Source organism: Phyllostomus discolor, chromosome 12 (assembly GCF_004126475.2).
Source record: "Phyllostomus discolor isolate MPI-MPIP mPhyDis1 chromosome 12, mPhyDis1.pri.v3, whole genome shotgun sequence".
Taxonomy (NCBI): domain Eukaryota; kingdom Metazoa; phylum Chordata; class Mammalia; order Chiroptera; family Phyllostomidae; genus Phyllostomus; species Phyllostomus discolor.
Genome location: NC_040914.2, coordinates 54100941 through 54127791, shown reverse-complemented (window position 1 = coordinate 54127791; position 26851 = coordinate 54100941). Strand labels below are relative to the sequence as shown.

Here is a 26851-nt window from a genome sequence, read left to right as displayed (position 1 = left end):
TAAGTGGGCGGAGGAATCCATCTTGGGCGCCGGACGGCTGGCTGCCTCCATTTAAGGCGGGGAGAGTGGCGCGGTCGGCAGTTGCTGTGGTTTCCATCCTGGGGTGGCTTGGTTAATTGGGAAGCGGAAACTCACGGACGTAGCGTCCTGAGTCCAGATCCAGGTGTTGGTGGCTGCCGGACCCGAGGTCAACTGCACAGCATCCCTTGTTCCGACCAGGGTGGGCCCCCCGTTTTACCTTCGCCACTTGGTATCCATATCTAGGTCGCTCCAGAGCGGCCGAGGAGAAGGCCGCCTGCGAAATGTTCAAAAACACGTTCCAGAGCGGCTTCCTCTCCATCCTCTATAGCATCGGCAGCAAGCCCCTGCAGATCTGGGACAAAAAGGTAAGGGGCTGGGGCCGGCGGCGGGGCCGGGTGCACAGAGGCCGCGTCCTTTCATTGCTCGGGGGCTGGGGACCGGGTGGCGGGCAGTTGTATCGAGTTGGGGTTTTGGGGAGGCCAGGCGGTTGCTGCTGTGCCCTGTCCCCAGCCAGGTGTGACTGAGGCGCGAGGTGGCGGCGTTGTGTAAGCAGCGGGGGGGTACGTGTGGGTGGGTGTGGCTGGGGTTTAAGTGTCCAGCGGCCGTCATGTGCTCAGGTCAGTGGTCCCTTGTCCCAGACTTGACTTGATCAGTCAGCTCCTCAGAGCGTCAGTTTCCCCACCTATAAAGTGGCGTTGATAGTGCCTCTCACGGCGTCAACTTGGAGGCTGTTTCGGAAACGTATCTATGAAAGCAACTGCTGTTCTCTGATTTCACACATATTTACTGATAAACTGTTTTGTGCCAGGCGCTGTGCTGGGCAGCAGACACAGAGCCTTTGTTCCAGGCACCCTTGTGGCGGCGGGGGCGCAGCCAGACCAGTTATCTTTGAGTTTCATCCCGTTGCTCCCTTCCTTTTACTGATTCCAAACAGGTCAGAATTTGGTGGCCTTTGGCACCTGTTCCACACGCCCTGTGACTGGGGCTCTGTACTGAGCCTTCCTTCAGTGCCCGATTTCTCCATCAGGAAGGCTGCAAAAATGGTGATAAAGGATTGTGTGGTTTAGTAAGTTCACAGCCGAGTACAAGTCTCATTATCTTTCTCCAGGCATCCACAGGATGAGCCCCTTCACTGGCCCCAGGAGGTGAGGAATAGGGGGCATGTGTGTCTATCAGCCTGTGGGTTGGTCTGCATTTTATTATTTTGATACTTAACATCTCATGCAAACTTCCTGACAAGTCAGCTGTACCCCCCTTTTTTTAAGATTTTATTTTTTTAGAGGGGAGGAGAGGGAGAGAAACATCCATGTGTGGTTGCCTCTCATGCGCCCCTTATTGGGGACTCTGACCCATAACCCAGGCATGTGCCCCGCCTGGGAATCGAACCAGCAACCCTTTGGTTTGCAGGCCTGTGCTCCATCCACTGAGCCACACCAGCCCCTTTTTGAATGTAAGTTAAGGTTGGCACTCTGCTGTGGAAAACCAGTATTTTGATTATAACATACTGCTCTCCTCAGGGTAGAATGAAGAGAGGTGGTAGGTCCAAGGGTGTTTTTATAGAGATGAATATAGAATAATCCAAATAAGCAGCTTGATGTTAATGAAGCCAAGAACTTCGGATTTCATCTCAGAACGACTTTTTAAAAAATTTTTTTTAAAAGATTTTATTTATTTTTAGAGAGGGAAGGGAGGGAGAAAGAGAGAGAGAGAGAAACATCGATGTGCGGTTGCTGGGGACCTGGCCTGCAACCCAGGCATGTGCCCTGACTGGGAATCGAACCTGCAGTGCTTTGGTTTGCAGCCTGTGCTCAATCCACTGAGCTATGCCAGCCAGGGCTCAGAACAACTTTTTGTCTTCCCTTACCCACAGATGAGTTATGGGCTTCGTAGAGACCAGGGGAGAACCTGGACAGCCTTTTGCGTGTTACCACTGGGAAGTTCTGCATTCTGAAAGCAGCTTTGAGGGTGGTGTGTTCATCATGTCATTTCTATAAGACAGTTGAAAGATTCTAACATAACGAGTTTGGGCTTCAATCATAAGTGAAAAATATGACCACCCCTGCTCTCTCACCTTGATTCTATCCACAATCTAGAGCTAATGAATGCCAAGGGCATTACGTGGAAAGCAGTTCCCTAATTTTTTCCTCCATCTCTGAGGTTTTCAGCTGCATGGTTTTGTTCACACTGGAGTAAAACATGTAAGCTGTGAAATCACACCTCTGCCAAGAGACCCCACAGTGAGCGAACCGGAAACTCAGTAAGGACTGTGTAAGGGCTTCTCCGCGGCAGCTTGACTTGTTATGGGCTGTCAGAAGGCAGAGAGAGAGTGGCCTTGAGTGCCAGTTGAACCTGGGATTGAAACAAAGTGTCAGTATAAGGCAACTGACACAGAGAACGGGACCTGTTCCACAAGGGAAGGTTTTCAGAGCAGGTCAGAGAGCTTGCAGACACAGAATGCAGTGCCCGGGAGGTTCAGCATTTCTGTTAGGTGAGACTTTCATTGGAGTTGCGCATTTTAACCTTCTGTGCTTGATGTGCTGTAGTTATTTTTCAAACGCAGCTTTTGGACTAGTCAACATGTTTATACAAGAAATGTAAAAGCAAAGTAACCATGGTGCACTGTGTCCCTTAACGCCACTAGAGGTCAGATGGTACCCTAATGACACAAACACCTGTGAAAACATGATTAGATCGACGGGCAGGTTACATGGAGTGCATTTTGGCAAAGAACACTTTAGAAGAAAACTCATTTTAAGTAAAATTCTTCCCCTGGGGCAAAGAAAGGAGATGGAGAAAAAGGAAAATTTGGGGGCCGGATTTACAGACTATATTATAAAGTCCTCAGAAAGTGTTGGGAATCCAGTTTGGTCTGGAAACAACAGCTAAGTGCTAAGTGATGGGCCTTGCATAGATGGGGAGATAAAAAAAATTAGAGAAGGTATTTTCCCTGCTCCTGGAAACGAGGGTAGAGATTGATGGAGAAAGGAAGGACTATCTATGTTTATCGAGAAACGGCCCTGAGCCCTGGCTGGTGTGGCTCAGTGGGTTGAGTGCTGGCCTGTGAACCAAAGGGTTGCCGATTCAATACCCAGTTGGCACATGCCTGGGTTGCAGGCCAGGTCCCTAGTGGGGGGCACGAGAGGCAACTGCACATGGATGCTTCCCTCCCTTTTTCTCCCTCCCTCCCCCTCTTCCTAAAAATAAATAAATAAAATCTTAAAAAAAAAAAGAAATGACCCTGACCTTTGCCACTAGGGCACATATTGGCTATAGTGTGTATTTTCAGTTATCATTTTGATTTTACAGGACTTTACTGTTTTCCTTCCTGAGTTTCTGAAGAGAGAATTTCTCTGAAGAATAATCTTGGAAGAGTTAGGTTTGGCTTCTGTTCAGGCTCTGTGCCTCCTTATGAGTATGGGGAGTGAGTGTCATATTCAAAATACCAGTGGATCTGCAGACTCCGTACTTATGGGCATGGTTACGTTTGTAACACCTGTGCTTATTCGCCTCTTTGAGGTTCATAGCCCCTCTCCCACCTCATCCTTCAAATCTCAACTTAAACATAATTTCACTTGTAAACGGCCGGTGTGGCTCAGTGGATTGAGCGCTGGCCTTTGGACTGAAGGGTTGCTGGTTCGATTCCTGATCAGGACACTTGCCTGGGTTTGGATCCAGATCCCCATTTGGGGTGTGTGACAGGTGACTGAGCTGTCACTCTTACACATCGATGTTTTACTCCCTCTGTTCTTCCCTCCTTTCCCCTCTCTCTAAAACAAACAAACAAACAAGTAAATAAATAAATCCTGTTTAAAAAAAAACACGTTTCATTGAGAGCTTCAGTGAAGTATTCCCCACTATACTACAAGTTCTTCAGAGGGAAGAATAACCTCTTCCCTTGAACCCCCAGTGCTCGAATGCGGTCGGACTCCTTGGGCTTGTGACCGGGCTCTGTTCCTGGCCTCTGCCGTGTAACCTGGGGCAAATGCTCACCTACTCAGTCTTCTCTTCTTGTAGTAGCGTCATCTCCTTCTCATGGTTCTGGAGATTGAATGAACATGTGTATAAAGTGCTTAGCAACAGAGGTATGGCATACAGTATTCAACAGGGCAGGAAACTAAGGAACTTGCCCGAGAGTAAAGAAGTTTCTGTTTGATCCCAGTATTCAGATGCCGAGGGATAGGAAGCACAGTAAAACCAGGCTGATGGAACTAGAAAAACCGAGTCTCGTTACTGTGGCTTTCCCAGTCCAAAACCTTTAACGTGGTCTAGTGCCCGCTGACCCAGTGCTCCGGGCTGGCCTCCCCGGCCGCCTGCCGTCCACTGGACTGAAAGGAGTCCTGCCCTGGCCGGGTGCCCCAGTTGGTTAGATCTTCACCACGATGTGCCAAGGTTGCGACTTCGATACCCGGTCAGGGTACCTACAAGAATCAACCAATGAGTGCACGAATACATGGAACAACAGGCTGGTGTTTCTCCCTCAAATCAAGCAGTAATTTTTTTTTTAAAAGGAGTCTTATTCTCTCTTACCTGAGGCTTTTGTACTTGTCATGTCCCTCCACGGGCACCCACACCTCTGCCTCCACAGCAGTCTCTGTCTCAGTCACGGCCCAAGGAACTTCCTTGGGTTAATTTCTAGAATCTCGCCCTCCTTTTCATCATGGTCAGTCACACTTGCAATTAGCTTCCTAAGCTCTCTCTTCCTGGCTAGACTGTAAGCTTTCTGGCAGAAACCTTTGTAATTTTTCAAACCAAGAGTTTAGGAGAAATTAGGGGTTTCTTAATGTCCCTTTAATTTCTGAGCCCAGAAAGTACTGCATTTGTTAAAGGACTCTTATGTGTAATGTAAACGTTACTTCTGGTTTATAAAGAATATGCCAGGAGGCTTTGCTCCCACTTAATCCCCGTGTAAAAGAGCATTTGCAGTCTTTCCTGGTAATACCCTAAGTCTGTTAGATGACAGTGTTAATTCACACATGCTGCTCCACCCCCCCACCCCCGCACCTTGCTTTCTCCCAGCGGCTGCTGACCCTCCCCTCTTCCCAAACTAAATGTTAGGACCAGAGATTTTGTGGTTGTTGCTGGATACTATTAGATTCCCATTTCCTGCTCCTAATTTAAAAGATGAACAAAGTCTCCAGGAAAACAAAACAAAACAAAGCAACCTCCCACACCCTAGCTTCTAATTAGTAAACCTTGTCGGTGGATGTTAAACTGATGCAATTTCCAGTAGTAGAATTGAGAGTGTTTGGACAGGAAGGTAGTGGAACTGTTTTTCCAGGCTGTGCCCGGGTCAGTCTGATGATACCCTTCATCACGGAGTGGCAGTGCTCGCCGTGATTGGGGGAAGGCCTGGCTTTGAGTCGTACGTGCCCTTTCAAGGCGCTGTTAGGAAGAGACTGGTTAGCAACACACTTAATTGTCCTTACTTTAACTAAAGGTTTGTTGTGCACGACTCTGCTGTCTGGACAGATAGTCCCTGTTCCGTGTAGCTAAAGGAGAGACGCCTTCAGCCCTTTGGAGCCTGCAAGGCCAAGGCCTTGAGTCGGAGCTATGCCCAGATCTCCCCACAGAGGTCTCCCTCTGCCCGTCTGCTGACGGAGTTCAGCCCCTAGCGGAGCGGACCCGGTTTTGCTGAAGTGGACAGCGCTAATGGCAGCTGGGGCCTGTGTCATTAAGACTAGGATACCAGATGGCTGGGGGCTGGCCAGGGTAAGTGGGTGGAGTCAGGAAAAAAAAGAAAAGGAAAGATGGGGGTAGGGTATGGCTGCAACTCAAGTGTTATTTTTAAAGCACCTGTAGAAATACAGCACATTGGCCAGCTTCCTCTCCTAGTAGTATTTTTTCCCCTCAGCCTGACCCTCCTCCCTGGGGCTTAAGTCACTGTTCTTTATTAGTTGCCAAGCAACCATGGAAAGCCTTGGGGAGAGATTGCGGGCAGGGCGTGATGGTTCACTCCTTGGTGTCTGCAGAGGCTGGGGGCCGTGGTGGTTTGCAGTTGTCAGCAGCCCGGGTTCCGAAGCTCCTAAAGTACCTCCAGCTCGTAGCGTGGGGGAGGGTTAATTTTTTTAAATGTAAGGTTGGCTTTATTTATTTATTGTTTGGAAGAATAAAACACTTGGAGGCCACACTTCGAGAGTGGGAATGTGTTAGGAAATAAAAAAGAATTAAGTCAAAAATAATGGGCACTTTCTAATTTAGAGAGAGAAATAAAATAGAACCTGCTTCCACCATGAGCAATAAATGCCGGCGGTTCATTTTATCTTCGTTTCAAAGCCAGGCCTGCCTGGTGACCTCTGACCTGGAAGGAGCTAAGGAAAGGAAGTCGAAGCTTTCTGAGGCCGAGTGTCTTGTAGTGTGAGCTTGTCAGGCTTCCTGGAGGACATTGTGATGTGCATGAGCCAGGGTGCCGGGGTGGGTACGAAGCCTCATCCCAAGCTGACTGTCCCAAGCTGACTGTCCAGGTCCCTCCTTCGTTCTAGTGGCGGAGCCTGGAGGAGAGGCCTGGGGAGGTTCCCACCCACCGGGTCTCGGGTCTCTGAGTTACTGTGCCCCGCCCCCCCCACTCTTTTCTTCCCAGGGGTTTGTATTTGCAGCCCTTTGAACCCAGTAAAGGAGAAAAATCATCACTTCCTAAAACATCGGTTTACCTGGTGTTTCGCCATTTATAATGCACACTCTTTTTGCCCAAGTTTTTTTTTATAATGAGTCCTCCCTTTTTTTTTTTAAGATTTTATTTATTTATTTTTAGAGAGGGAAGGGAGAGAGAGAGAGAGAGAAACATCAATGTGTGGTTGCTGGGGGTCATGGCCTGCAACCCAGGCATGTGACCTGACTGGGAATTGAACCTGCGACACTTTGTTTCACAGCCCGCGCTCAGTCCACTGAGCTACACCAGCCAGGGGCTTGCCCAAGTTTTTGAGGGAAAGATAAGGATGCCTATTATACATGGGTGGAACCTGAAATACCTTGCATCTGTTCTTGTGTTTTGTGATCATTACGTAAAATGTCTTGTGCCACAATATGTTAAAAAACAAATGCTGAAATTCCTTTATAATACAAAAGACAAATTTGTAAATATAAATAAGTAAATAAATTGAATTTAAAAATTAAAACAAAAGATTTTTCCCCCTGAAAGTTTGAGTCAGAAACGTGGGTGCACATTATACATGGGAGCACGTTGTACACGGCAAGATATGGTCATTTGATTTCAAAGCTCTGGCCGCTTGTGATATGAGTACATTTTTGTTTTCTTCCTTAAGGACTGAACTTTCTCCTTGGGCAAAGCTCTCCTTAGCTTGTCTTACCACCAGCCAGGTTAAAACCCCAGAGAAGCTGATGGGCATCGCTTTCAGAAAGCTGCCTTGGTTCCCGTGAAGTCTGTTGTCCCGGGGCCACGTTAGCTACTTCCGTGAGCACTGAGACTGACACTCTGTGATGGACGGGAGACTCTGGGAAGTCACCGAAAGTCCAGCCCTGAGTTCGCTCACGGCCGAGGCAGGGGCATGGGGACGCACAGGGCGGGAGGCAAGTGTCCTCATATCCCCTCCCTGGGAAATCCGGCCGAAGGCTCCCTGGAGCCGAGGGAGGCTTCTAGCGGGCTCTGGCCTGAGAGACCTTGGGGATGTGAGGCCATGCTTTTGAACAAGCGGTGCTGGATTCATTGCAACGTGCTGCGTGTGAGCAAGAGTAGCCCTTGGGTGCTAATGACTTAATCCTTCCAACTTAAGCATCTGTTTGAGTGTTGCCTTATGTACCTTTTAAAGAAGAAAAAGGAAGTTATATTACAGAGAATAATTAGCTACTACATTATAAAATTGGTGTTTGCATCTGGTTAGACTACTGCCAGCTCTTATCGATGTGACTGACTGCATCATCGCATTATTTGGAAACAGTTTCACAGCTACACCCGACGTCATCAACACTGCCTGATTTTCCACGGCAGCTGTCGGCCAGGACAGCTCCTTCGGACAGGAGTGCTTCTGCGGGCAGTGAGGTGGGCAGTGTTGGCACATGCTGCCCAGACCCAAGCCTTTGTGCCCCCATCTCCCTCGGAAAGGGGCCCAGCGTCCAAAGCAGGAGGGCCTTGGGTATTGTCAGCTTTGTCTGAGAAGCACTTCAGTGTGACCTTGTGTCTTGAGAACCCCAGAATTGCCACACTGGCAGAGCGCTGAGGCGCGTGCACCCAGCAGTCTGTCCCGGACGATGGCCACCAGAGGGTGACTTGTGTGAAAGCGTCCTTCCTGCTGGCGGCCTCATGGGCTTTGCAATGCACCGGGAGCTCTGGCGTCCTCTGGTAATCCATGGTGCGTATGTTATCCAGGAACTTTTTAAAAATCCTTCTTGAAATCATTCACATGTGGCAACTCCTGGAGCGACAAATTCCAGGAGTCAGCAAATATTTGAATGCTTACTTCATGCCTAGCACAGTACTAAGCATCATAGAAGATACAGACTATCCTTAATATGCGATTCCTGCCCCTGAGCTTATGCTTTTTTGAGGAGACAAGACTCCGCAGCGGCATCTTGTAGAAAAAGACAGGTCGTGCTATCAGACGTCCCCTGGGGAACACCACGCACACCCAGAGTGGGTCAAAGTCACGGTAACAAGGCTCAGATATGCTGAAAAATGCAACCATCAGTGTCCGTCAGTAACTGGGTGGGTCAGAAACTGGGGAACATTTACACAGTGGAATTCTACGCAGCGGAAAGAAAGAAGGAGCTCCTATCCTTCGTGACAGCATGGGTGGAACTGGAGATTGTGCCAGGCGGTGAGGGACAGATACCATCTGAGCTCATCTATAAGCGGAATCTAATCAACAAAACAAACAAATGAGCGAAAGAGAAACAGAGACACGGAAATAAAGAACAAGCTGACCGTGACCAGAGGGGATGAGGGAGGGGATAACGGGGAAGGAAGGGGAGGAAATGTCGAGGAATGAACACGTGTAAAGGATCTGTGGACACAGGCAATGGGGTGGGGATTGGCTGTGGGGGTGGGGGTGGGGCAGGGGTGAACAATGGGGGGAAAGTGGGACAACTGTAACTGAACAACAACAAAAGAAAAACACAGCTCCCAGCCACACTCGACACTGGGTTCTCTCCCTTATACAAATGTAATGGAAAGTCAGGTGACTGCGTCCTGGATACAACACCCAGCATAGCCGTGCTCACTGTCCTTGGGGAAAAAGAAGGCTTCTTTCTGATGAATCGTGCTGGAAACCTGCAGACCTGGAAACCTGGCTGGTCTTGTTCACATGTTGATATCCAGCCCTGGCTCAGAAGCATCTCTGCACATTCCGGCTCTGTCCCTGTTAGGTGTGTGAGAGTTGATTGCTTGAAGATATTTCGTCTTTCCGAGATATTGGGGAAGAGGAGCCCGTGTTGAATGTTGGCTCGTCCCCACCCCATGCCTCCCGCACATGAGGTCAACAGAGCCGTGCAGGGTACAGGGCCGAGCTGTGCCGTCCGGGCTGCTGGAGCCAGAGGAACAAGTCAGAGGGAAGGGAGGTCGGTGTGGGCTGAAAGGGCAAATAATGAGGCTTCTGCGTGGGGTGCGGAGGGGACCCGAGTTCGTACCTAGAAAGGCAGAGACTCAGGAAAAGGTGAGGAAGCCTCAAGTAAAGCTCGGGGAGTCACGCTGTCATTTTTTGGTTGCCCCTCCTCAGGAACACTTGGCACGTGGCCTTTCTGGCTGAAGCAGTGTACGGGACGATACGGGGCAGTGGGGACCTGGCAGTTGATCCCGACTCCTGACCCAGGAGCTGTCATTGGCACCTCCTGGGTGTTGGTGTCCACGTCCATCAGGTGGAAACAGTGCCGCCTCCACTGTGATCGCTGTTGTTGCTGTTGGTCAGATTCAGCGCAAGAACGTGCGGGAGTGTTCTCGGGCATAGCAGGAAGCATTAAGTGTTAGCTGAGTCTGAACCGAGTTGATTTCTTTGGGAAGCAATGTACCCTGATTTGTAGATTGCCACGCTGCCTGTGACCCCTGTGGTGGCCGCTGGACCCTGTACGGCAGTAACAGCATGGTTTACGTAGAGGCTTCAGCGCAGCACGTCTCAACCTTCTGTGTTACGCCCCTTTGGGCCAACATGGTTTTCTTTAAATGGTCCCACCCAGCCTCAGAATCTTAACAAAGTTGTTGCCAAATATTTTAGTACTTACTTTCTCCCTCATAGGTGCGGAATGGCCACATCAAAAGAATCACTGATAATGACATCCAGTCCCTGGTGCTAGAGATTGAAGGGACCAATGTCAGGTAGGCTGCCACTCTGTTGTCCCAGAGACATTGTCCCCCGGGGAGGTGGGGCATCACAGCGGTGCATGGCACGGACTGCCTGGTGTGAATGCAGGAGCTTACCTCGGGCAGGTTCCTCGGCCTCTTCTGTAAAATGCGGGTAATGTCAGTGCATCATCTGCCTTATAGGGTGATGCGAAGGCTAGGTGAGGGAATGTGTGCCAGACACCTGACCTGCTTAGCACGGGTTAAGTGCTGTGCAAGTATTCGCTGTTGCTCATATCTCACCAAGGTGTGCGTGTGCGTGCGTGGGTTGGGGGAGCATTGCTCGGGTCCTCCAGCAGGTGGCCACTGGGCTTTTCGCTGCCACTACAGTGTCAGTTTTGGTTTTCTGTCGTTTGTGGGTTCTCTTGGATCAGAATTGGATCTTCTGTTGCTTGAAGAACTTCCTCAGACCCACAGGCCTGACTTTGCTGTTCAGGCATTTTATTGCTGATGTCTAGTCCTGTGTGGAGCTTCTGTCTCCGAGTCCAGCATTTTTCTAAAGCACTAGCCGGCCCAAGGGTTGAGGGGCCCGTTGGTCAGTGTATCTGGACCTTCCGGCCGTGCCCTCCGACGCAGCCCCCGGGCCGAGTGCCGCCGCTGTGCGCACCGCCGGCGGGGACTAGGAGTGTGTGTGTCGGTGTCTCCTCTTCCCACAGCACCACGTACATCACGTGCCCTGCGGACCCAAAAAAGACCCTGGGGATTAAACTTCCATTCCTCGTCATGATTATCAAAAACCTGAAGAAATATTTTACCTTCGAAGTGCAGGTGAGTGTGTGCCCGGGAACCTGCACGCTCTCTTGGCTGTCCCAGGGGGTCGGCTGTCCCCAGAGGGGCGTCCTGTCAACCTGTAGGGGGAAGCGGTACCTCTGTCCTTTCGCATGTCTTCTCTTCTGCCTGTTCCGTGCACGCGATTTGGCCCTGATTTATTTATTTATTTACTTATTTGTTGTTCAAGTACAGTTGTCTCCATTTTCACCCCACCACGCCCCCTGCCCCACTCATCCCTGCCTCCCACCCCCAAACCTACTCCCCGTCCAGCTTTGTCCATGTGTCCTTTATACGTGTCCCCTGATGGCCCTTCCCCCGTTACACCCTACCCCCCCAGTAACTGTCAGTTTGTTCTTTATTTCAGTGTCTCTGGTTGCATTTTGCTTTCAGCCCTAATTATTATAACATACACTTGGTATTAGTAATCATAATTTAATGCCAAGTTTTTAAAGAGATGCAGTAGCCCTGGCTGGTGTAGCTCAGTGGGCTGAGCCCCGACGTAGGGACTAAAAGGCCGCCAGTTTGATCCCAGTCAGGGCACCTGCCTCGGATATGGGCCAGGTCCGCAGCTGGGGGCGTGCGAGGGGCAACCAATCAGTGTTTCTCTCCCTTTCTTTCTCCCTCCTTTCCCCTGTCTCTAAAAATAAACAAGTGAATAAAATATTAAAGAGATGCAGTAAATCTAATCTTAGTGACAAGATTTCAAAGCTTAAGTGTTAGAGTAGGGTCCATGTGGGAAGTAACTATTTAATACTGGGTTATTGTTGGTTTCTATTCTAGCATTTTTTATTTTTCAAGGGTGTTTAGGAAATCATTTTATGGCCTGAGAGCCTGACGCGTGTGTCATATGTCATAAGCAGCCGGCGTTGTCTTGGCAACAAATCAGATGCAATTGCTACTTCCAGGCCATCTTCACCCAGTGCGACCTGCGTCTGGTCCGTTTGTTCTCCCTCGGGTCTCCACTGGGGAAACCAGCCTTTGAGGGTCAGGTCTCCGCCTGCCCAAGACAGTTAGCGTCTTCCGGGATGGGATGACCCCGACCTGTGCACACGTCACAGGTGCTGGACGACAAGAACGTGCGCCGGCGGTTCCGGGCGAGCAACTACCAGAGCACCACTCGGGTCAAGCCCTTCATCTGCACCATGCCCATGCGGCTGGACGAAGGCTGGAACCAGATTCAGTTCAACCTGTCGGACTTCACTCGCCGGGCCTACGGCACCAACTACATCGAGACCCTGAGAGTGCAGGTGCCGGGTCCTTGTCCCGACGGAGCCTCAGACGGGAGGGGGGCGCTCCCTCGCCAGCTGTGTCCCTGTGGCGCAAGAGAGGGTTTCTGGCTTAAGCTTCCCAGGGCCTGTCCAGGGGGCTTGGGCCCCAGAGAGCTCTGGGACGCACTCCGGATCCGGCTCAGATACGGAGGGAGAATATGGCAGGTAGCTCTCCCTCTTGTCAGGGTCCAGCGCAGGCCGGTCCGAGGAGGCGCCAAGGGGATGGAGCTCTGACAGCACCCCGGGGTGGGGAGCTCTAGAGAGTCAGGAAGTGAGGAAGGACAGGCACGTTTAGTTTCTCAAAACCAGTCCTGCACCCCCAGATCCACGCCAACTGTCGCATCCGACGGGTCTACTTCTCAGACAGGCTGTACTCGGAAGATGAGCTGCCGGCGGAGTTCAAACTCTACCTCCCGGTGCAGAACAAGGCGAAGGTGAGCCAGCCCCTCTGAGGACGGCCCGGCAGCAGGCGGGGACGCTGTGTGCGGCAGTGTGCCCGCTCTGTGCCCGCTCTGAGCCCGGCAACACAGCCTCTCCATGCCGACGTGGAGATTGGGCTGCCTTTCCATTGTGCGGTCCGACTCGGGGATGGTCCTGGGAAGGTTCCGGTACTCTCCCTCCTCCTGCTGCTGCCTGCCCACAGGCCCCCTTCCGTGGGACCCTTGATCTGCCCCACCGAGGGCTCCTCCGGCCCAGCGGTGCCCGCCCGCCTGCCGCTGACCACTGCGCGCTTCCCCACAGCTTAGCACCCCCCAACCCAGGGTCACAGAGGTAGGGGGTCTGTGGCACTGACCATCTATCTTCTAATAACCTGAAGTGATGCCTCTTTTCTGTTTGTTTGTTTTTTCTCCAGCAATAACTGGAATGCAATGAAAGGGATGGACCCTGGGCCTGACTCTTGTTTTAAAAAGGAAACTATCTGGAGGACAATGCAGAAAAAAAATATTTATATTAGTTCACTGTGCTGTGGTTCTTTTATCTGCTACTCAGTGTCCCTTGTCGCGGACACCAGTGACCACGCCGTCCGTGACTGCATTGTGAGTACAGGGGTTACCCGACGGCCGGAGTCCGTCCCGCCGCCCGCCCCAGCGTGTGGGGAGGCGCAGCGCCGCCAGCTTACAGAATTAAAGTGTCCATTTCAGACCAACGTGTCTTTCTACGGTTTGTTCTTTGTTATATGTTATTCAAATATGTGTACATGCTGTGTAATACTCAAAATCTGGAAACGAATAAAATGTTATATTCTTGGTTTGTACATTTGGTCTTCGTTTGTGCCTTTTTTTAATGGTGACATTTCTCTTCCCTTTGTGGTATGGACATAGAACTCTTTCCAGAGCGCGTCCCATACATCCGCGCTGTGGAGTAGCTGGCAGCGAGCACTTGGAGAACGAGACAGATCTGGGGGTGCCGCTTCGGAACGACTTCCGAGGTGAATGGACGGGAAAGCGCGGGCACAGTGCGTGACTGACGGAGGCGTCTCGCTCGGGCCGCGTCCTGCATCGAGCAGAAGACAAAACGGCACCTGGGCCCGACTGCCCTCTGTCCCATCAGCACGCAGGGCCCCTCAGCACTGGGACAGGACAGGTCACCGCCTCCCTGCTCGAGCCCCAGATGAAGTAAGTGCCTGCCCTGAATGTAGGAACTGAAGCGAAAACTGGCTCTTCAGATACTGGACTCACATGAGAGAGCTGAAACCTTACATCACGTGCCCAGCTCACACTCACCCTGGGGCGTATACTCGCTTAGACAAAGAATTAAATCCACGTAAGTTGCCCCAGCCGGGCAGCTCGGTTGGCTAGAGCATGGCCCTGATAGTGCGCCAAGGTTGCAGGTTCGATCCCCAGTCAGGGCACACACAAGAAGCAACCAGTGAATGCACGGATAGGTGGAACGGCAAATCTCTCTTCTTTCTCCTTTCTCTCCTCTCAAATTAATAGGTAAAATTTTAAAAAATAACTAAAAACATGCGAGTTAAGCACGTACGTATGCTACAACTCTACCATAAGGAGCACAGTTGGGGGAGGCAGTCTGGGGGCAGAGGAGGGCATGTGCAGATGTTTCTAGATGGCCCTGAGGGATACAGGAGCCTAGTACAGTGACCGCACCTGGGAGGACAGTCAGTGTGTCGCACCTTTTCTACACTAGAAGTGTACTATCTTGGGGAAGGTAATATTGACGCAGTAAAGGTGTCAGTCAAAAGGAACAGAGGGCCGTCCCCGACATGGTGCCCTCCCCAGCCAGCTGCGGGGCATGGACTTGGAGCCCTTGCAAGGTCAGGGGCTGGGCTGTGGGCGGAGCCACTTGGACTTGGATTGGAGGTGAAAACAGCGCTAAACTCATCCTTGCTGTTGCTGCCTCCTGAAGGGTCCCGTGGCCAGAAGCTCCCTTCTCCCAGGCCCTCTCCTCCAGAGTCTGCTCCGGCCGGCACCACCAGGTCTCCCAGGAGGGCAGGGCTGCAGGAGGCAGACAGGTGGGCAGGAAGGTGCCTCTGCTACCTGCCTGGTGTGACTCCGTTTCCATTTGTCACAGCTGTCAGGCGTCTGGCCCTTCGGTGAGCTCACCCAAGCCTTAGTCTCCTGCTGCCACCCAGGCTGGAGCCCCCTTCCCCACGGGGGTGCCCTTCTCCTCTCAGAGCCCCTTTCCCGGAACAGTCTCAGGGTCCCAGGACGCCCCTCGGCCCCGGTGCCAGCTGCTCTTCCATGGCCATCTGAGTGCTTCTCATCCTCCTGTGTCGTTCGACCTCACGTGCCCGCCTCCCTCGCTTTCTGGGTCACGGGGGGCGTCCTCAGAAATGAGTGGGGGGTGGGGTGGTCGGGGGCTTCAACAGAGCCACTTGTCTCGGGCCAGCGTGGAGTGAAATCTTCCCTCCGATCTGGACCCGGTTGCGGGATGAAAGATGCTTTTGTGGAGGCAGGAACACCCGGCTAACTTTTCATCTGCCCCGGTGCCGGGACACCAGCGCGGCGCTCCCGAAAGCCCGGGGACAGACAGTAACACACTCTCCTCCACACAGAGCCCCCTTCAGCCGGCACTCGGCGGCCTATGTATGGCCATTACCTCACCGCCCTCTCCAGGCTGGAAGGCAGCAGCTGTCGACTTTCCAGATGCTCCTCATAGCCATCCGAGAGGAAGTGCGGGGGCGTTGAGGGTGATGCGATGGATTATCTAAGCTGGCCCCGGGCCAGCATGAGCTGTGGCACCAGCGACTGCCCGGCCTCTTGCCCTCCGCTTTCCAGTCCACTGGGGAGATGATGACGGCCAGGGAGGCCAGGGGAGGAGGGGGCAAAGGGCAGGCGTGGGGGCTAGAGGCCTTTGTTGTGGAGCTCGGGCCCCAGGGACCTCAGCTCGTGGGAGCTGGAGCAGGGAGTTAGCCAGCAGCTCGGACGCCGTGTTTTAGGAGGAACTGGCTTCCCAATGAGAGTTAGTTAATTGGCACGGACTTGAGGGGGCAGGTGTACAACCATTCCCAACGGGGCTTGTCTTGGGGGAGAGCAGACCCACTGGCCCATTGGCTGTTTCCCACAGCTGGACCCACAGGCCTGCGCCAGTCCCGCCCCTTCCTGGGGCATCTCTCAGGGAGGGGAGGCGGGTGCGTCAGGAAACAGCCCCCAGGCTGATTCCCTGGCCCCTCAGCCGCTTCAGCCAAAAGCCTCGAGTGCCGGAGGATTCACTGAAAAGTATCTCAGAGCTCGTGTCTGCGTCCCCTCTTGCCCATTTGACTGAGGAGGACACGAGAGCTCAGGGAGGCGTGGGCTCGCCCCGCCCTAACAGTCGTGGGGGCACAAGGACGACTCAGGTTACATGAAGGGCGTCATATGCCAACCCTGTCCTCCCTTCCGGTGGCGTCCCCCTGCCTCCTGGGTGGCTGGCGGTGCCCTTTTTTAGAGGACATTGGCCGGTCAGGTAATGTCCCCCTGAGTGGCTGGGCCGGGCCAGACTCCGCTGCTCAGCAGAGGTCAAGGTCTAGGCTCAGTGCTGCCCCTGCAGCGGGGGCTTGCCTGGAGCGTCACTTCCCGCCCGCCCGTTCGCTGAAGGCCAGGGCCTGGGCCGAGGGTGGAAAGCTGGGGGACACGGTTTGTGTTTCACTAACGGACCATAACAGTGACATATGCCCTCGGGAAATTCAAATTATACCAAGAACAGGAAGAAAGACGGAAGTGCCGGCCCCCATTCCTGAACCGACTGTGTTATACCTGAATGGATCAGGCAAAGTTTTAACTTCTTTACAGGTATTTGTTTTACATGTAAGTAAAATGATGATTTCATTTTATACATTTTTGAAAAAAGATTTTATTTATGTATAGAGAGGGGAAGGGAGGGAGAAAGAGGGAGAGAAACATCAGTGTGTGGTTGCCTCTTACACGTCCCCCACTGGGGACCTGGCCCACGACCCAGGCATGTGCCCTGACTGGGAATCGAACTGGTGACCCTTTGGTTTGTAGTCTGGTGCTCAGTCCACTGAGCTACACCAGCCAGACTTCATTTTATATCATTTTTAAATAGGCAAAAGAATATAGTGTTCTAGGATACATTTATAAACCACCATCGACAGTGACAGGCAGGGGACTGACCGTCTCAAAGGTCGGGAGAGTGATTTGCCCAGACCTGGGGAGATGGGGACACAGTGGCCAGACAGGCCCGTTGGGGGGGGGGCTTCCAGGGACCACCGATGCTTTATTTCCTAATCCGGGTTGTGTTCACACATGGATGTTTGCTTCATTGCTATTTCAATTACATACAGAAAGCTATTCTTCTGATTATATTTCTCCATTTAAAAAAAAAATTTGAATTTAGATTACTCAGCCCTGGCCTGTTAAAATGCATGCTCTTCAGGCCCAGCTCATTAAAATGCAGATTCTCTTTCAAGAGATCTAAATCTGGCCCAGAAATCTGCATGTTTAACAGCTTCCCCTGGTGATTGGTGATGTTTCCATCACTTGAGAAGCCACCGCAAATTGGAGGAAGCAGGAATTACTGCGATAGCACGGAGCGTGGAAAGTCCAGATGCGGGAGGGAAGGATGCACGGAGCAAACCGGCCCCGGGCGCATCTGCAGAAAGCAGCAGCCTCCCCGCTCCCCACCCCAAGCCCCTGAAGCTCCCTTTAAACAACACCCTAGTGGGTACACGACACCTCTCTCCCTTTTCCGTAACCTGAACATAGGAAGCCCTGTACGGCAAACCACAAGTGCCTCTGGGCTGCGAGAGAGGCACTCCGGTTTATACATCCACGAGGCTTCACACATCTGGATGGAGCATGAGCCTTGGAAACAGTGTGCCTCCTGGTATCCATGGTGCCTGAAGCAAAGCAAAAAAAAAAAAAAGTCTGTGCAAGGGTGGGATATGGAAACGCATTGGAGAAAGCCCCTTACTAGAGGGCGGAAAACGTCACCGAGAGCCTCTGCCGGCTACTCGCATGAGGGTTATAAATACACGGGTCTCTGTCATCACTTGGGTTTCTCCCAGCTCTTTCTTCCATTAAGTCGTACGCTGTGCATCCTGGTGTTCGGGGAGGGGAGGCAGTCCGGTCGGGAAGTGCTGGAGAATGACGCACACGTTCTAGCCTCGGGGCTCCAAGTCACCCTCCACAGCTGCCCCCCCACTGCCCCGAGACTGCCCTCCTGCTCCCTGGAACCCTAAAGCACCCTTCCAAGCCTGGGACCTCTTTTCTTGGCCTTGCAAACCGACCTAAGCCAACATGTCAGATTGTTGGGGACGGTCAGGCGCCTCCAAGTATCAGAGGGAGTCGGGGAAAGTGGTCTCGCCGTCTGCCCCTGCAAGCTGGCTGCCGGGTGGTGGGCTCTGAGAGCGGGACTCGGCCACAAGTGCAAAACGGACTAGCCAGCCCTCCAAAGAGATGCCCGCTGCCCGCTCCTAAAGCCCGGCTCCGTGTCTGTCCGCTCTCCGTGGGCAACGTGAGGGTGTGCGACAGCAGAGAGATGGGGCCCGTGGGACCTCTCCACTGAGAGTGTGTTGGTGGGGAGCGGAGAGGGGGAGCTGCAGGTCCTCCAGGAGTTCCAGACTGAACGTGTTCTGAAGGTCTCAGGCGGCCCGGCTTGCCGCATTCTTGTGCCCCGTGTTCAGGGGGACCGAGGTACTGATTTAATGCTTCTGGCGAGTCACATATTTTGGACTTGACATCTCGCCAGTGAAAAGGTATTTCTGATACTGCTGTACGACATCCAAAGTTCCTCCCCGGCTCCCGGCCCCAGAAAATCACAGCAGCGTCAGATTAGGAAAGCAAAGGAGCTGGGGCTTGCCTGGGCAGCTGAGCCAGCCCCGGTGGGGGCGCTGCGGGGCTGGGGCACCGGACGCCCTGCTGCACCTGCTGACCAGGGGAGGCCTTCCAGGTCTGTCGGGTGCTCCCGGGCGCCTCCCATTCCCCAGGAGGCTGAGCTCACCCAATGTGAGGGACCCACGGTGGATGCCACCCTGCCCTCCCCGTGGGGGCTCCGTGGTCCTCAGAGGCACTTGCTTTCTTGCCTCCTCTGTGAAACCACATGAAAGAGACAAATCTATTTCTTCTCCCACTCCCACTCCCAATACTCTGACACCAGAGGGGTGGGTTTTTTCCCCCACCGCGGCCAAATCTCTAACACCAGCGGGCTGTCCTACAAATCAGCTCCATTCTGACACTGCCTACCTGGAGATAGCGTCGTCAGATCCCACAGGCTAAAGGCCTCACCAGGCTGCCATCGCCCCCGCAGACACCGGTGGCAGGGAGTGGTCCCCAGACTACCCACACTTCTGTCGGAGTTGGTTACATACAGATTGGGGGTTTCCAGACTCCCTCCCGAGGTTCGATGATTCGCCATCCTGGCCCACAGGACTCAGGGGAACACGTCTACCAGTTTATTCCAGGACAGAGGAGAGGAGAGAGGCCACAGGGGGGAGAGCCAGGTGAGAGAGGGGTTGGCTTCGTCCCAGAAGGGTCCCCCCTGCTGGCCCTGTACACAGGAGCTTCTGCCCCTGTGCCGCTGGGGGGGCATCGCCGCACGGGCACGCGGACATGTTTGTCAGCCTGCGTGCTCCCCCAGCCCTGTCCTTGAGGGGTTTCTACGGTGGCTTCGTCACACGGGGGTGATCAACGGTCCCCTCAACCTCCAGCCCCTCTCCCTCTGCAGAGGACAGGGAGTGTGGCTGAGAACTCCAAGCTTCTCGTCACAGCTTTGTCCTTCCGGTGACCAGCCACCCTCCAGGAGCCACCGGGACACCACTGGGAGTCTCTGCAGTAGAATAAAGGACACTCCCGTCACCCAGAAAGTTCCAGAGGATTTAGGAGCTCTGCGTCCAAAACTGAGGCCAAAAGATGCCCCCGGCCCCTTTGATTGCTTAGAAAATTACAAAGCTTCCAAGGGTTCTGGTCAGGAGCTGGGGCTGAAGTGCAGAATATATATTTCTTCTTAAATCACAGAATCACACCGTCTGTCCTGGGGAGGTCCCCTCCTTCACCTCCTGATCCTGGGGAGAGGACTCTGGGAGGGGCAGGCTCCTCACCCCCACGCCTGCTGCCCCGGCCTCCAGTTCTGGGTTTGAGCCTGGGTGTGGCTTCGGGTGGGGGGTTCTCTGGTTCTGTCCCCCACCTTTAATCCCTTGCAGCTGCTGTTCCCTCCCCGGACAGACAGTTGTGTTGGAGGGAAGGCAAAGAGTTATTTTGAGTTGGCCACTGGCTTCTGACCAGGAGACGTGGATGGCCGTGTGGGAGCCTGCTGGTGGGGTGGGCCTGACGGGGGGGGGGGCAGCCCACACGATTGATTACAGGTGGTACAGGGAGCCAGGGGCGTGGTCCTCACCGAGATGGAGGCTGTAGAAGAGACGCATGGGCCAGGGAGGACACAGGCTTGAGACCAACGAGGTGGAGAACGGGGCTGGTGTCCTCAGCCGAGTCTGGATTGGCTGGAGGGCTGGGGAAGGTGGACACGGACTCCCCACGATGGCCAATGGCAGCAGTGGGGAGGAAAGGAGGCCCCCGCGGCCACGGCTGGGGTTTCGGAAGGGAGTTCGGTGTCCCTCACTGAATGAGCTGCCTGTAAGGGACACGGCTGGCCAGGCAGCCTGTGGGCACAGTCCCCCCTTTTCCAGGCAGGCCCCCCCAGCATTGGTGGAGACCATGCCCTCCAATGCCCTCCCCATTTCGGCCAGTGGAGTGGGGTCACTCTAGGGCAATGAAATGAATGGATGTGACCACTCCGGGCCTGGAAGAGCCACCAGGCCCGGAGCATAGCCCTGCCCTTTAGGGCTGCCGGCATGGCTCAAATCCTGGCCCCGCTGCCATCTAGCCTGGGGCCTCAAGATGCAAAGATAACCTCGCTGAGCCTCCCCATTTGCAGAAATGGGGATGGCAATGAGGCCGGGCTCCTGGTAGGGCTGTGGTGGGGATGCAGGGAGAGAGTGAATGAATGCCCAGGGCAGGGCCCAGCCCTGGTGAGCGTCGTCATGGTGACCGTGGTTGTCTGAAGTCCATCATCCTCATAGGCGCCATCACGGTTGGTCTCCCTTTCGGGCCTGCATAGCGGGGTGGGGGTGGGGGGGCACCAGGAAGGGTGTGGTGGGGAGGGCAGGAGAAACAAAGGCAGCTTCACCAGGGAGGAGGTTGGAGGTTCCCAGAAACCTGAAGAGAGTGGACCCCACTAAACTGTACACCCCAAGAGGGCACAGCCCGCTCATGTTCTTCCCTGCTGTGTCCCCAGCACCCACGACACTGCCCGGCACAGGTCTGGTGCTCAACGCGACTGTTCTGAATGAACAAATGAATAAACGAATGAATGAAAGTTTTGAGCGAATCACTAGCCACTTGGCGTGTGCACCTGCCCTGGGCCCCCGGCGGGAGATGATTGGATAATGAATTCTGGGGCTGGAATGTGAACGGGGACAGACAGAGAGAAGGGAGGGGCAGCAGCAGTGAGAGGTGGACCCCACAGAGCAGGGGAGGGGTCGGAGTCGGCCCCTCTGACATGGAGGCCACCGCGGGGGAGAGAGCGGCACCTCCTCCCCCTTCCCAGGTTCCCTCCAACTCCCCAGCTGCCCTGGTGGCTGGAGGAGGGACATGAGACAGGGAGGAGTGGAGCACCCCTATCCTGGAGACCCTCCACCATGAGGGGCTCACTCCCCTTCCTTCCCAGACCCCCACCCCGAGCAAACATTAAGCCCCTGCTGTGCACCGCTCATGGCTGTGGGACCCAGGGCTGAGCCATGGCCCTACCAAGGGGCTTCCGTGGTGGGCAGGAGTTCCCAGCGGGTCAAGGAACGAAGGAGGCAATGATTTTCCAGGGGGAAGGAGCAGCACAGGCAAAGGCCTAGAGGCTGGGGAGAGCCTGGCCAGTCGGGGAAGCTGCAAGAAGTTCCTTGTGGCTGGAGCATGGGGTGGGGCGCGGTGCGGTGGGGAGGGAGACGGGCCAGGAAGGGGCTCGGGATGGGGTCTTCCCTCCGGGGTCGGAATCTGCCTGTGCTGGGGGGTCCAGCCCCGCACTACAAGAGAGAGCTGTGTTTCAGCAACTTGTCCTTGGGTCAGAGCCAGTGCTGAGCCTTGAGGCCAGGCGGAGTGGGGCACATCTCTGCCGACCGGCTCCTCGACCCCAGGGTTCACTGCCCCTCCCTGGAGCGGCGTGCCCGTCTTCACAGTGAGCGGTCAGCTTGCTCCTCCCTAAGGCCCCGTTCCTGGCTCAGGGGGCACTGAGGGCTGCTGGGGGTTGGGGCAGAGGGGGTTGAGGGAAGGGGGCAGGTAGCCCCAAGGTCGCTCTGTGCAAGGAAACCCCTTTTCCAGGGACCAGCCAGGGGCTGCCAGTGACCCGCCAGGTCCTTGGGTCAGGCTGTGGGGAGAGACTGGGTGGCTTTGCTCTCCCCTGGGGAGGCCCGCCCCACCCTCCCCACCCACAGAGGGGACCCAGTCCAGCCCTCTGCCCCCTGCCAGGCCCCGGGCTGCTTGACTTTTCGGGGACAGCTGACTCACAGCCTTGGCAGCCCGTAGCTCAGCCTCTTCCTCCAGCTGTGGCCCCGGGGGACTGAGCCCTCCCCTGGCACCCTTCCCACCCCAGCTTCCTGCCAGCCTCAGGAGAGGTGGGGCCTCCTTCATGTCCCGGGGCTCTTTCCCACCTGCGCTCCTCACAGATGCACCTGCTGGCAGGTGTTACTGTCCCGTGTTAAGGGGCGGGGATGGGGGGCACTGAAGCTGGGGGCGGGGGTGGGAGACTCTCAGGGGTGAGGGGTGGGGGAGCATCGGAGCTGCTCCCCCCTCTCGTAGGGAGGGGGCTCTGCCTGAGGACCCAGCACTGGGCCCCTGGCCCACCTGCAAGAGAGGCATCCAACCGCCTTCAAAGGCCTCTGGAGTGTGAGGGCCGAGCCCTTCTCTCCCGAGGGTCCTGCCGGGCGGCAGGCCTGGTGTGTGGGTGGCTGTCACCGGGGTGTGGGGAGTTGTGCGGGTTAAAGGCATGGCTTTGGGGGGGCCAGGCAGCCCTGACTCCGAAACCCAGTTCGAGCTTTTTCTCGCTGCCCAGCCTGAGGCGGAGCCCTCCGTGCCCGGATGGGGAGCCGCTGTGCGTCCCTCTCGGGGGCGGGAGAAATGGAAGCGACGGGACGGATCTTCTCGTTCATTCGAAGAGGTGTTCATCGCGTGCTGGGACGTGCGTTCGATGAAAGCAACCGGCGTGAGTTACGCATGGAACTCACTGCAGCTGCAGAGGCCGGCGAGCGGTCAGAGGGGCCCTCTGAGAAGGTGGGGCGCGGGCAGGCCCATGCGGAGGAGCGTTCTGGGGGCAGGACCAGCCCCCGGAGTCCCGGGCGGCCGGGCCATGGGAGTCGGGAGTCTACGAGAAGCAGGGGAAGCAGATGGGCGGTGGGGGGGGCGGGGAGCAGGTGAGAGTGGGGTCAGCCGGTGTGGGGGCTGCCCCTGCTGCGGCCCCGCCCACAGGAAGTCATCCCCCCCCCACCTCCCCCCACCCCCGGCAGCTGCGGGAGGTCAGGGCCTGTGCGGACACAGGACGCCGCGACTCCAGCTCCACTTCCTTGCGCTGCGGTCCGGTCCGAGTGTGTCCTTTCCCCCTTCCTGCCGCCGCAGGGCCGCTTCCTCAGGTCCCGGGACCCAGAGGCCCCCCTCCCCCCCGCTGTGGCCTGTGACCCCCCAACCCCCGCCCCGCAGAGCCCCTGCCACCGCCTCCGGCTTGGAGAGGCCTCTGTGTCTGCTCCGGCCAGTCTGGGAGTGTCACAAAGGCCCCTTTCACCAGAGGGCATTGTGAGGGGACTGGGAGGGGACGCGGTGCCCTCCTGCCCGCGGGCATAAAGACCCCCTTTCTGTTCTGCTGTGCCAGCCCTCCTGACGGGCGGGCGGAGGGGCTGCGTGCAAGGAGGTTCTTGTCCTTCCTTTGAAAGTATGGGCGAGACTGGGGCCGGCCAGACAATGGCGGTGATTTACAGTCTGCCGGGCCGCCGGGCCGCCTGCCGGGGTGGCGCTGAGCAGCCAGGAGCACCTCACTCAGTCGTGCAGGGGGGCCCTGCACCGCTGGGTCTGGGGGTGCCTGTCTGGGACCCCACAGTGGGGGCCTGACTCACCTGTGAAGTGAAGGGGTTGGGTGGGTAGTTTCATAGACACCCTACCACCCCACCACCTCTCCCCAGTCTGCTCCAAAAGGCCCAGGGGAGGAATGAGTCTGCAGTAGGGATGTGGCCAGTGTGGGTGAAGGTGCTTGGGGAGGTGGGGAGGGGCCGGCGGGTCCTGCACCAGACAAGGGCCCTCACTTGGAAGGCAGGGGCCCTCTCCAGGGGTCTGATGTGTGCTGGCAGAAGGAGGGGACTATAGAGGAAGCCAGAAGCAGGAGGTGGGCCAAGGAGGGGAGACAAAGGCAGGGCCACCGGGCATCGGGAGGCCATGAGAAAGCAGGGGACCTGGCCACTGATGAGGCCCAGGGGCTGATTAAGTGGGACCAACTCAGGACGGTGCCCTGGGTTCTGGCCTGGGCAGCAGGGAGCCGGGTGCCACCAATGGGGCTGGGAACCCTGGGGTGGGGTGAGGGAAGGCTGCAGAGCAGGGGGAACAACTTGGGGGCATGCCCACAAGACAGCTGGATAGGTGGCAGGGGAGTGCTAGGGAGAGAAAAGGGGAGAGAAGGGAGGCTTTGTGGTGGAGAGATGAGAGGGAGAGAGCTCCACCGCGGAGAGGAGCTAAAAAAGGGAGAGACGATGAGAAGGAACAAGAGAGAACTGATTCAGGGGAAGAGGCGGGAAAGCGGAGGAGAGAGAGCACAGAGAGGAAGAGAGCGTGGGGGAGAGGGAGAAAGGGAAGACGAGAAGGAGAGAAGGGTGGAGGCCAGAGCTGCGGGGAGCAGAGGGCAGAGTGGGGAGCCAGAGGGTTCTGCCCTGTCCTTGCCGGCCTTGACCCCCCACTGCCCTTGGCCCCACCTCACCGACCCAGGAGGGAGGCGGGGCAAGGTGGGTGCTGTCTGCTCTCCAGCTCACAGGGCAGGGACAGGGGTGCTCCAGGCAAACGTGAGCAGCCGCTTCTGGACTAAATAGCAGAACAGACTCACAAGAGAAGTGGGCCTGTCCCTGGACGCCCAGCCGTCCTGAAGGCGGGGGACTGGCCGCTGTGGCCCCTCAGAGAGCGTGGACTGTACCGTGTGACTCTGGTTTGGCACGACCCAGTGTGGAGGAAGGCGGCTTTCCGACCACCTGCCTCACTTTTCCTCCACGAGGCAGAGTCGTGGGTAGGGGCCGGGGTTCGAGGGCAGGGCTGGGGGCGGGGGTTCTGGCACTGAAGCCGGTGAAGTCAGAGTGTGTGCATCCAGGTGGACCTGGGACTCCCTCTGTGTTCCCGGCCTCTGTTCCAGGAAAAGACGGCTGGGGAGAGGGGTGGAGGGCAGGAGCCCGCCGAGTGTTTCCAGGGAAAAACTGATCCTTCCGTGGAACACATGCCGGCGGCCGGCGCCGCCTCCCCCAGCCTCACCCCTCCACTCCCATCCTTCCCCTCCTGCCACCGCCTCCACGCCTCCCTCCCTCCCTTTCTGGCAGAAGGAGCCCGGCAGCTGGAAAAACCATGCTCCGATCCCAGCTCCCACCCTCAGCACGGCCGAGCCCAGGGTGGGCCTGCGGAGGGGCAGGATGGCCATCCTTGTCTGTGCTCGCGGGAGTGGGAGAGGCAGGGGACGGAAGCACGCCCGAGCTGGCCCCCTGGAGCCTCAGTTTCGTCATCTGGAATATGGGTGTGACTCTCGCCCTGTTTCCCTAGTGGAGCTGAGGTGAGGGTCACAGAGGCCACGGTGGGAAGGGCGGGAACCTGCCCGGGAACCTCTGGGGTACAGGTTGGCCTTAGCCGTCCTCGAGGTGGGTGCTGATCCTGTCCCTGTTCCCCGGTGCGGGGCCTGAGGCGCAGAGGGAGAAGTGGCCCACAGCCGATGTAACCTAGAGGCCTTCCCTGTAGAACATCTTCAAGGCTGGATGTGGGGGCGGGGGGTGGCCCTGTGCTGGGCGCAGAGGAAAGCCTCCCAGAAGTGACATGTCAGGTGGGGCCTTGAAGGTTAAGGAAGAATTTCGGAGCTGAACCGTGTCTGCTCCGTTTGATAAATCTTGCCGGATTTAACCTCTGAGGATGCGGGGTGGACATAAGAGCCCCGAAGAGCCCCCTGAGCAAAGGTGCAGAGGCAGCACCAGGCAAGGCCTGTTGCAAAGGGAGAGTGGACCTACGTGCGGCTCACGGGGAGGACAGGCAAGGGAGGGAGGAGCTGGAAGAAGGAGGAACGTTGGGGCCGGAGCCGCCACCACACTGTGAGCTTGCATCACTCACCGTGGCACAGCGGCCTCGGTGGATGATGGACTATCATGCTCTTTCTCGCTGAGCCCAGACAGGCCTGGGCATCCCCACCCTGTGCCTGGCCTGGCACTTCACTGATCTTTTGAATGAGCGTGTGAGGTGACACCCATTTACGGTCCCTGCCCCGGGGCAAGCCCGGGCTGGGCCGAGTCCAGAGGCCTGCAGAGGATGGCCCGAGTACAGTAAGGGCCTCCAGGGGAAGCGGCCATTGTGGCCCATAAATAGGTTAGGCGGTCAGGAAACAGGAAATCCTGAAAACACAATGAGGCCTGGGACGCAGGGGTTTCCTCCAGGCGGAGGGCTGGACCAAGGATGCTTCTTAGGCCAAAAGTCTTCTTGAAGCAAGGCTGCCTGCCTGACTGCTGGCCCCAGACACCCAGCTCTTCCCACAGTCCTCCGAGGCCTCAGGGCCTAGCCTTACTCGACCCCGCTGGCCCAGCCAGGGCAGCTCAGGCCAGGCCAGGCCAGGACAGGACAGGCGGAATCCTGATAGGAGAGCCATTATGGGCTCAGCTCTCAGCTGAGCCTGGCATGTGGTGGTGGGGTGGGGGGCTGGGGACAGCCAGACTGGTGGCCAGGACAGGAAGCCCCCCAAATCACAGTGGTGTTTTGCCAGGCCCCCCGACCCCAGGAGCCTGCACACCTCTAACGCCTGCATCAGCGGGGGGCGGGGGGAGGGCCTGTCCCTGCCCCAGGCTGACCCTTTCCAGGCC

At 56.0% G+C, this 26851-nt stretch overlaps 1 protein-coding gene across 1 annotated transcript; it reads left to right on the top strand.

Annotated features, from left to right (window-relative positions):
* Positions 1 to 6: 6 nt before the first annotated feature.
* CFAP20 (cilia and flagella associated protein 20) lies at positions 7 to 13597 on the top strand. Its single transcript, XM_028501798.2, has 6 exons — positions 7 to 386; positions 10200 to 10279; positions 10960 to 11071; positions 12133 to 12321; positions 12666 to 12776; positions 13196 to 13597. Exons 1-6 carry the CDS (start codon positions 303 to 305, stop codon positions 13199 to 13201), a joined length of 582 nt encoding a protein of 193 aa, XP_028357599.1. The 5' UTR covers positions 7 to 302; the 3' UTR covers positions 13202 to 13597.
* The last annotated feature ends 13254 nt before the right edge of the window (positions 13598 to 26851 follow it).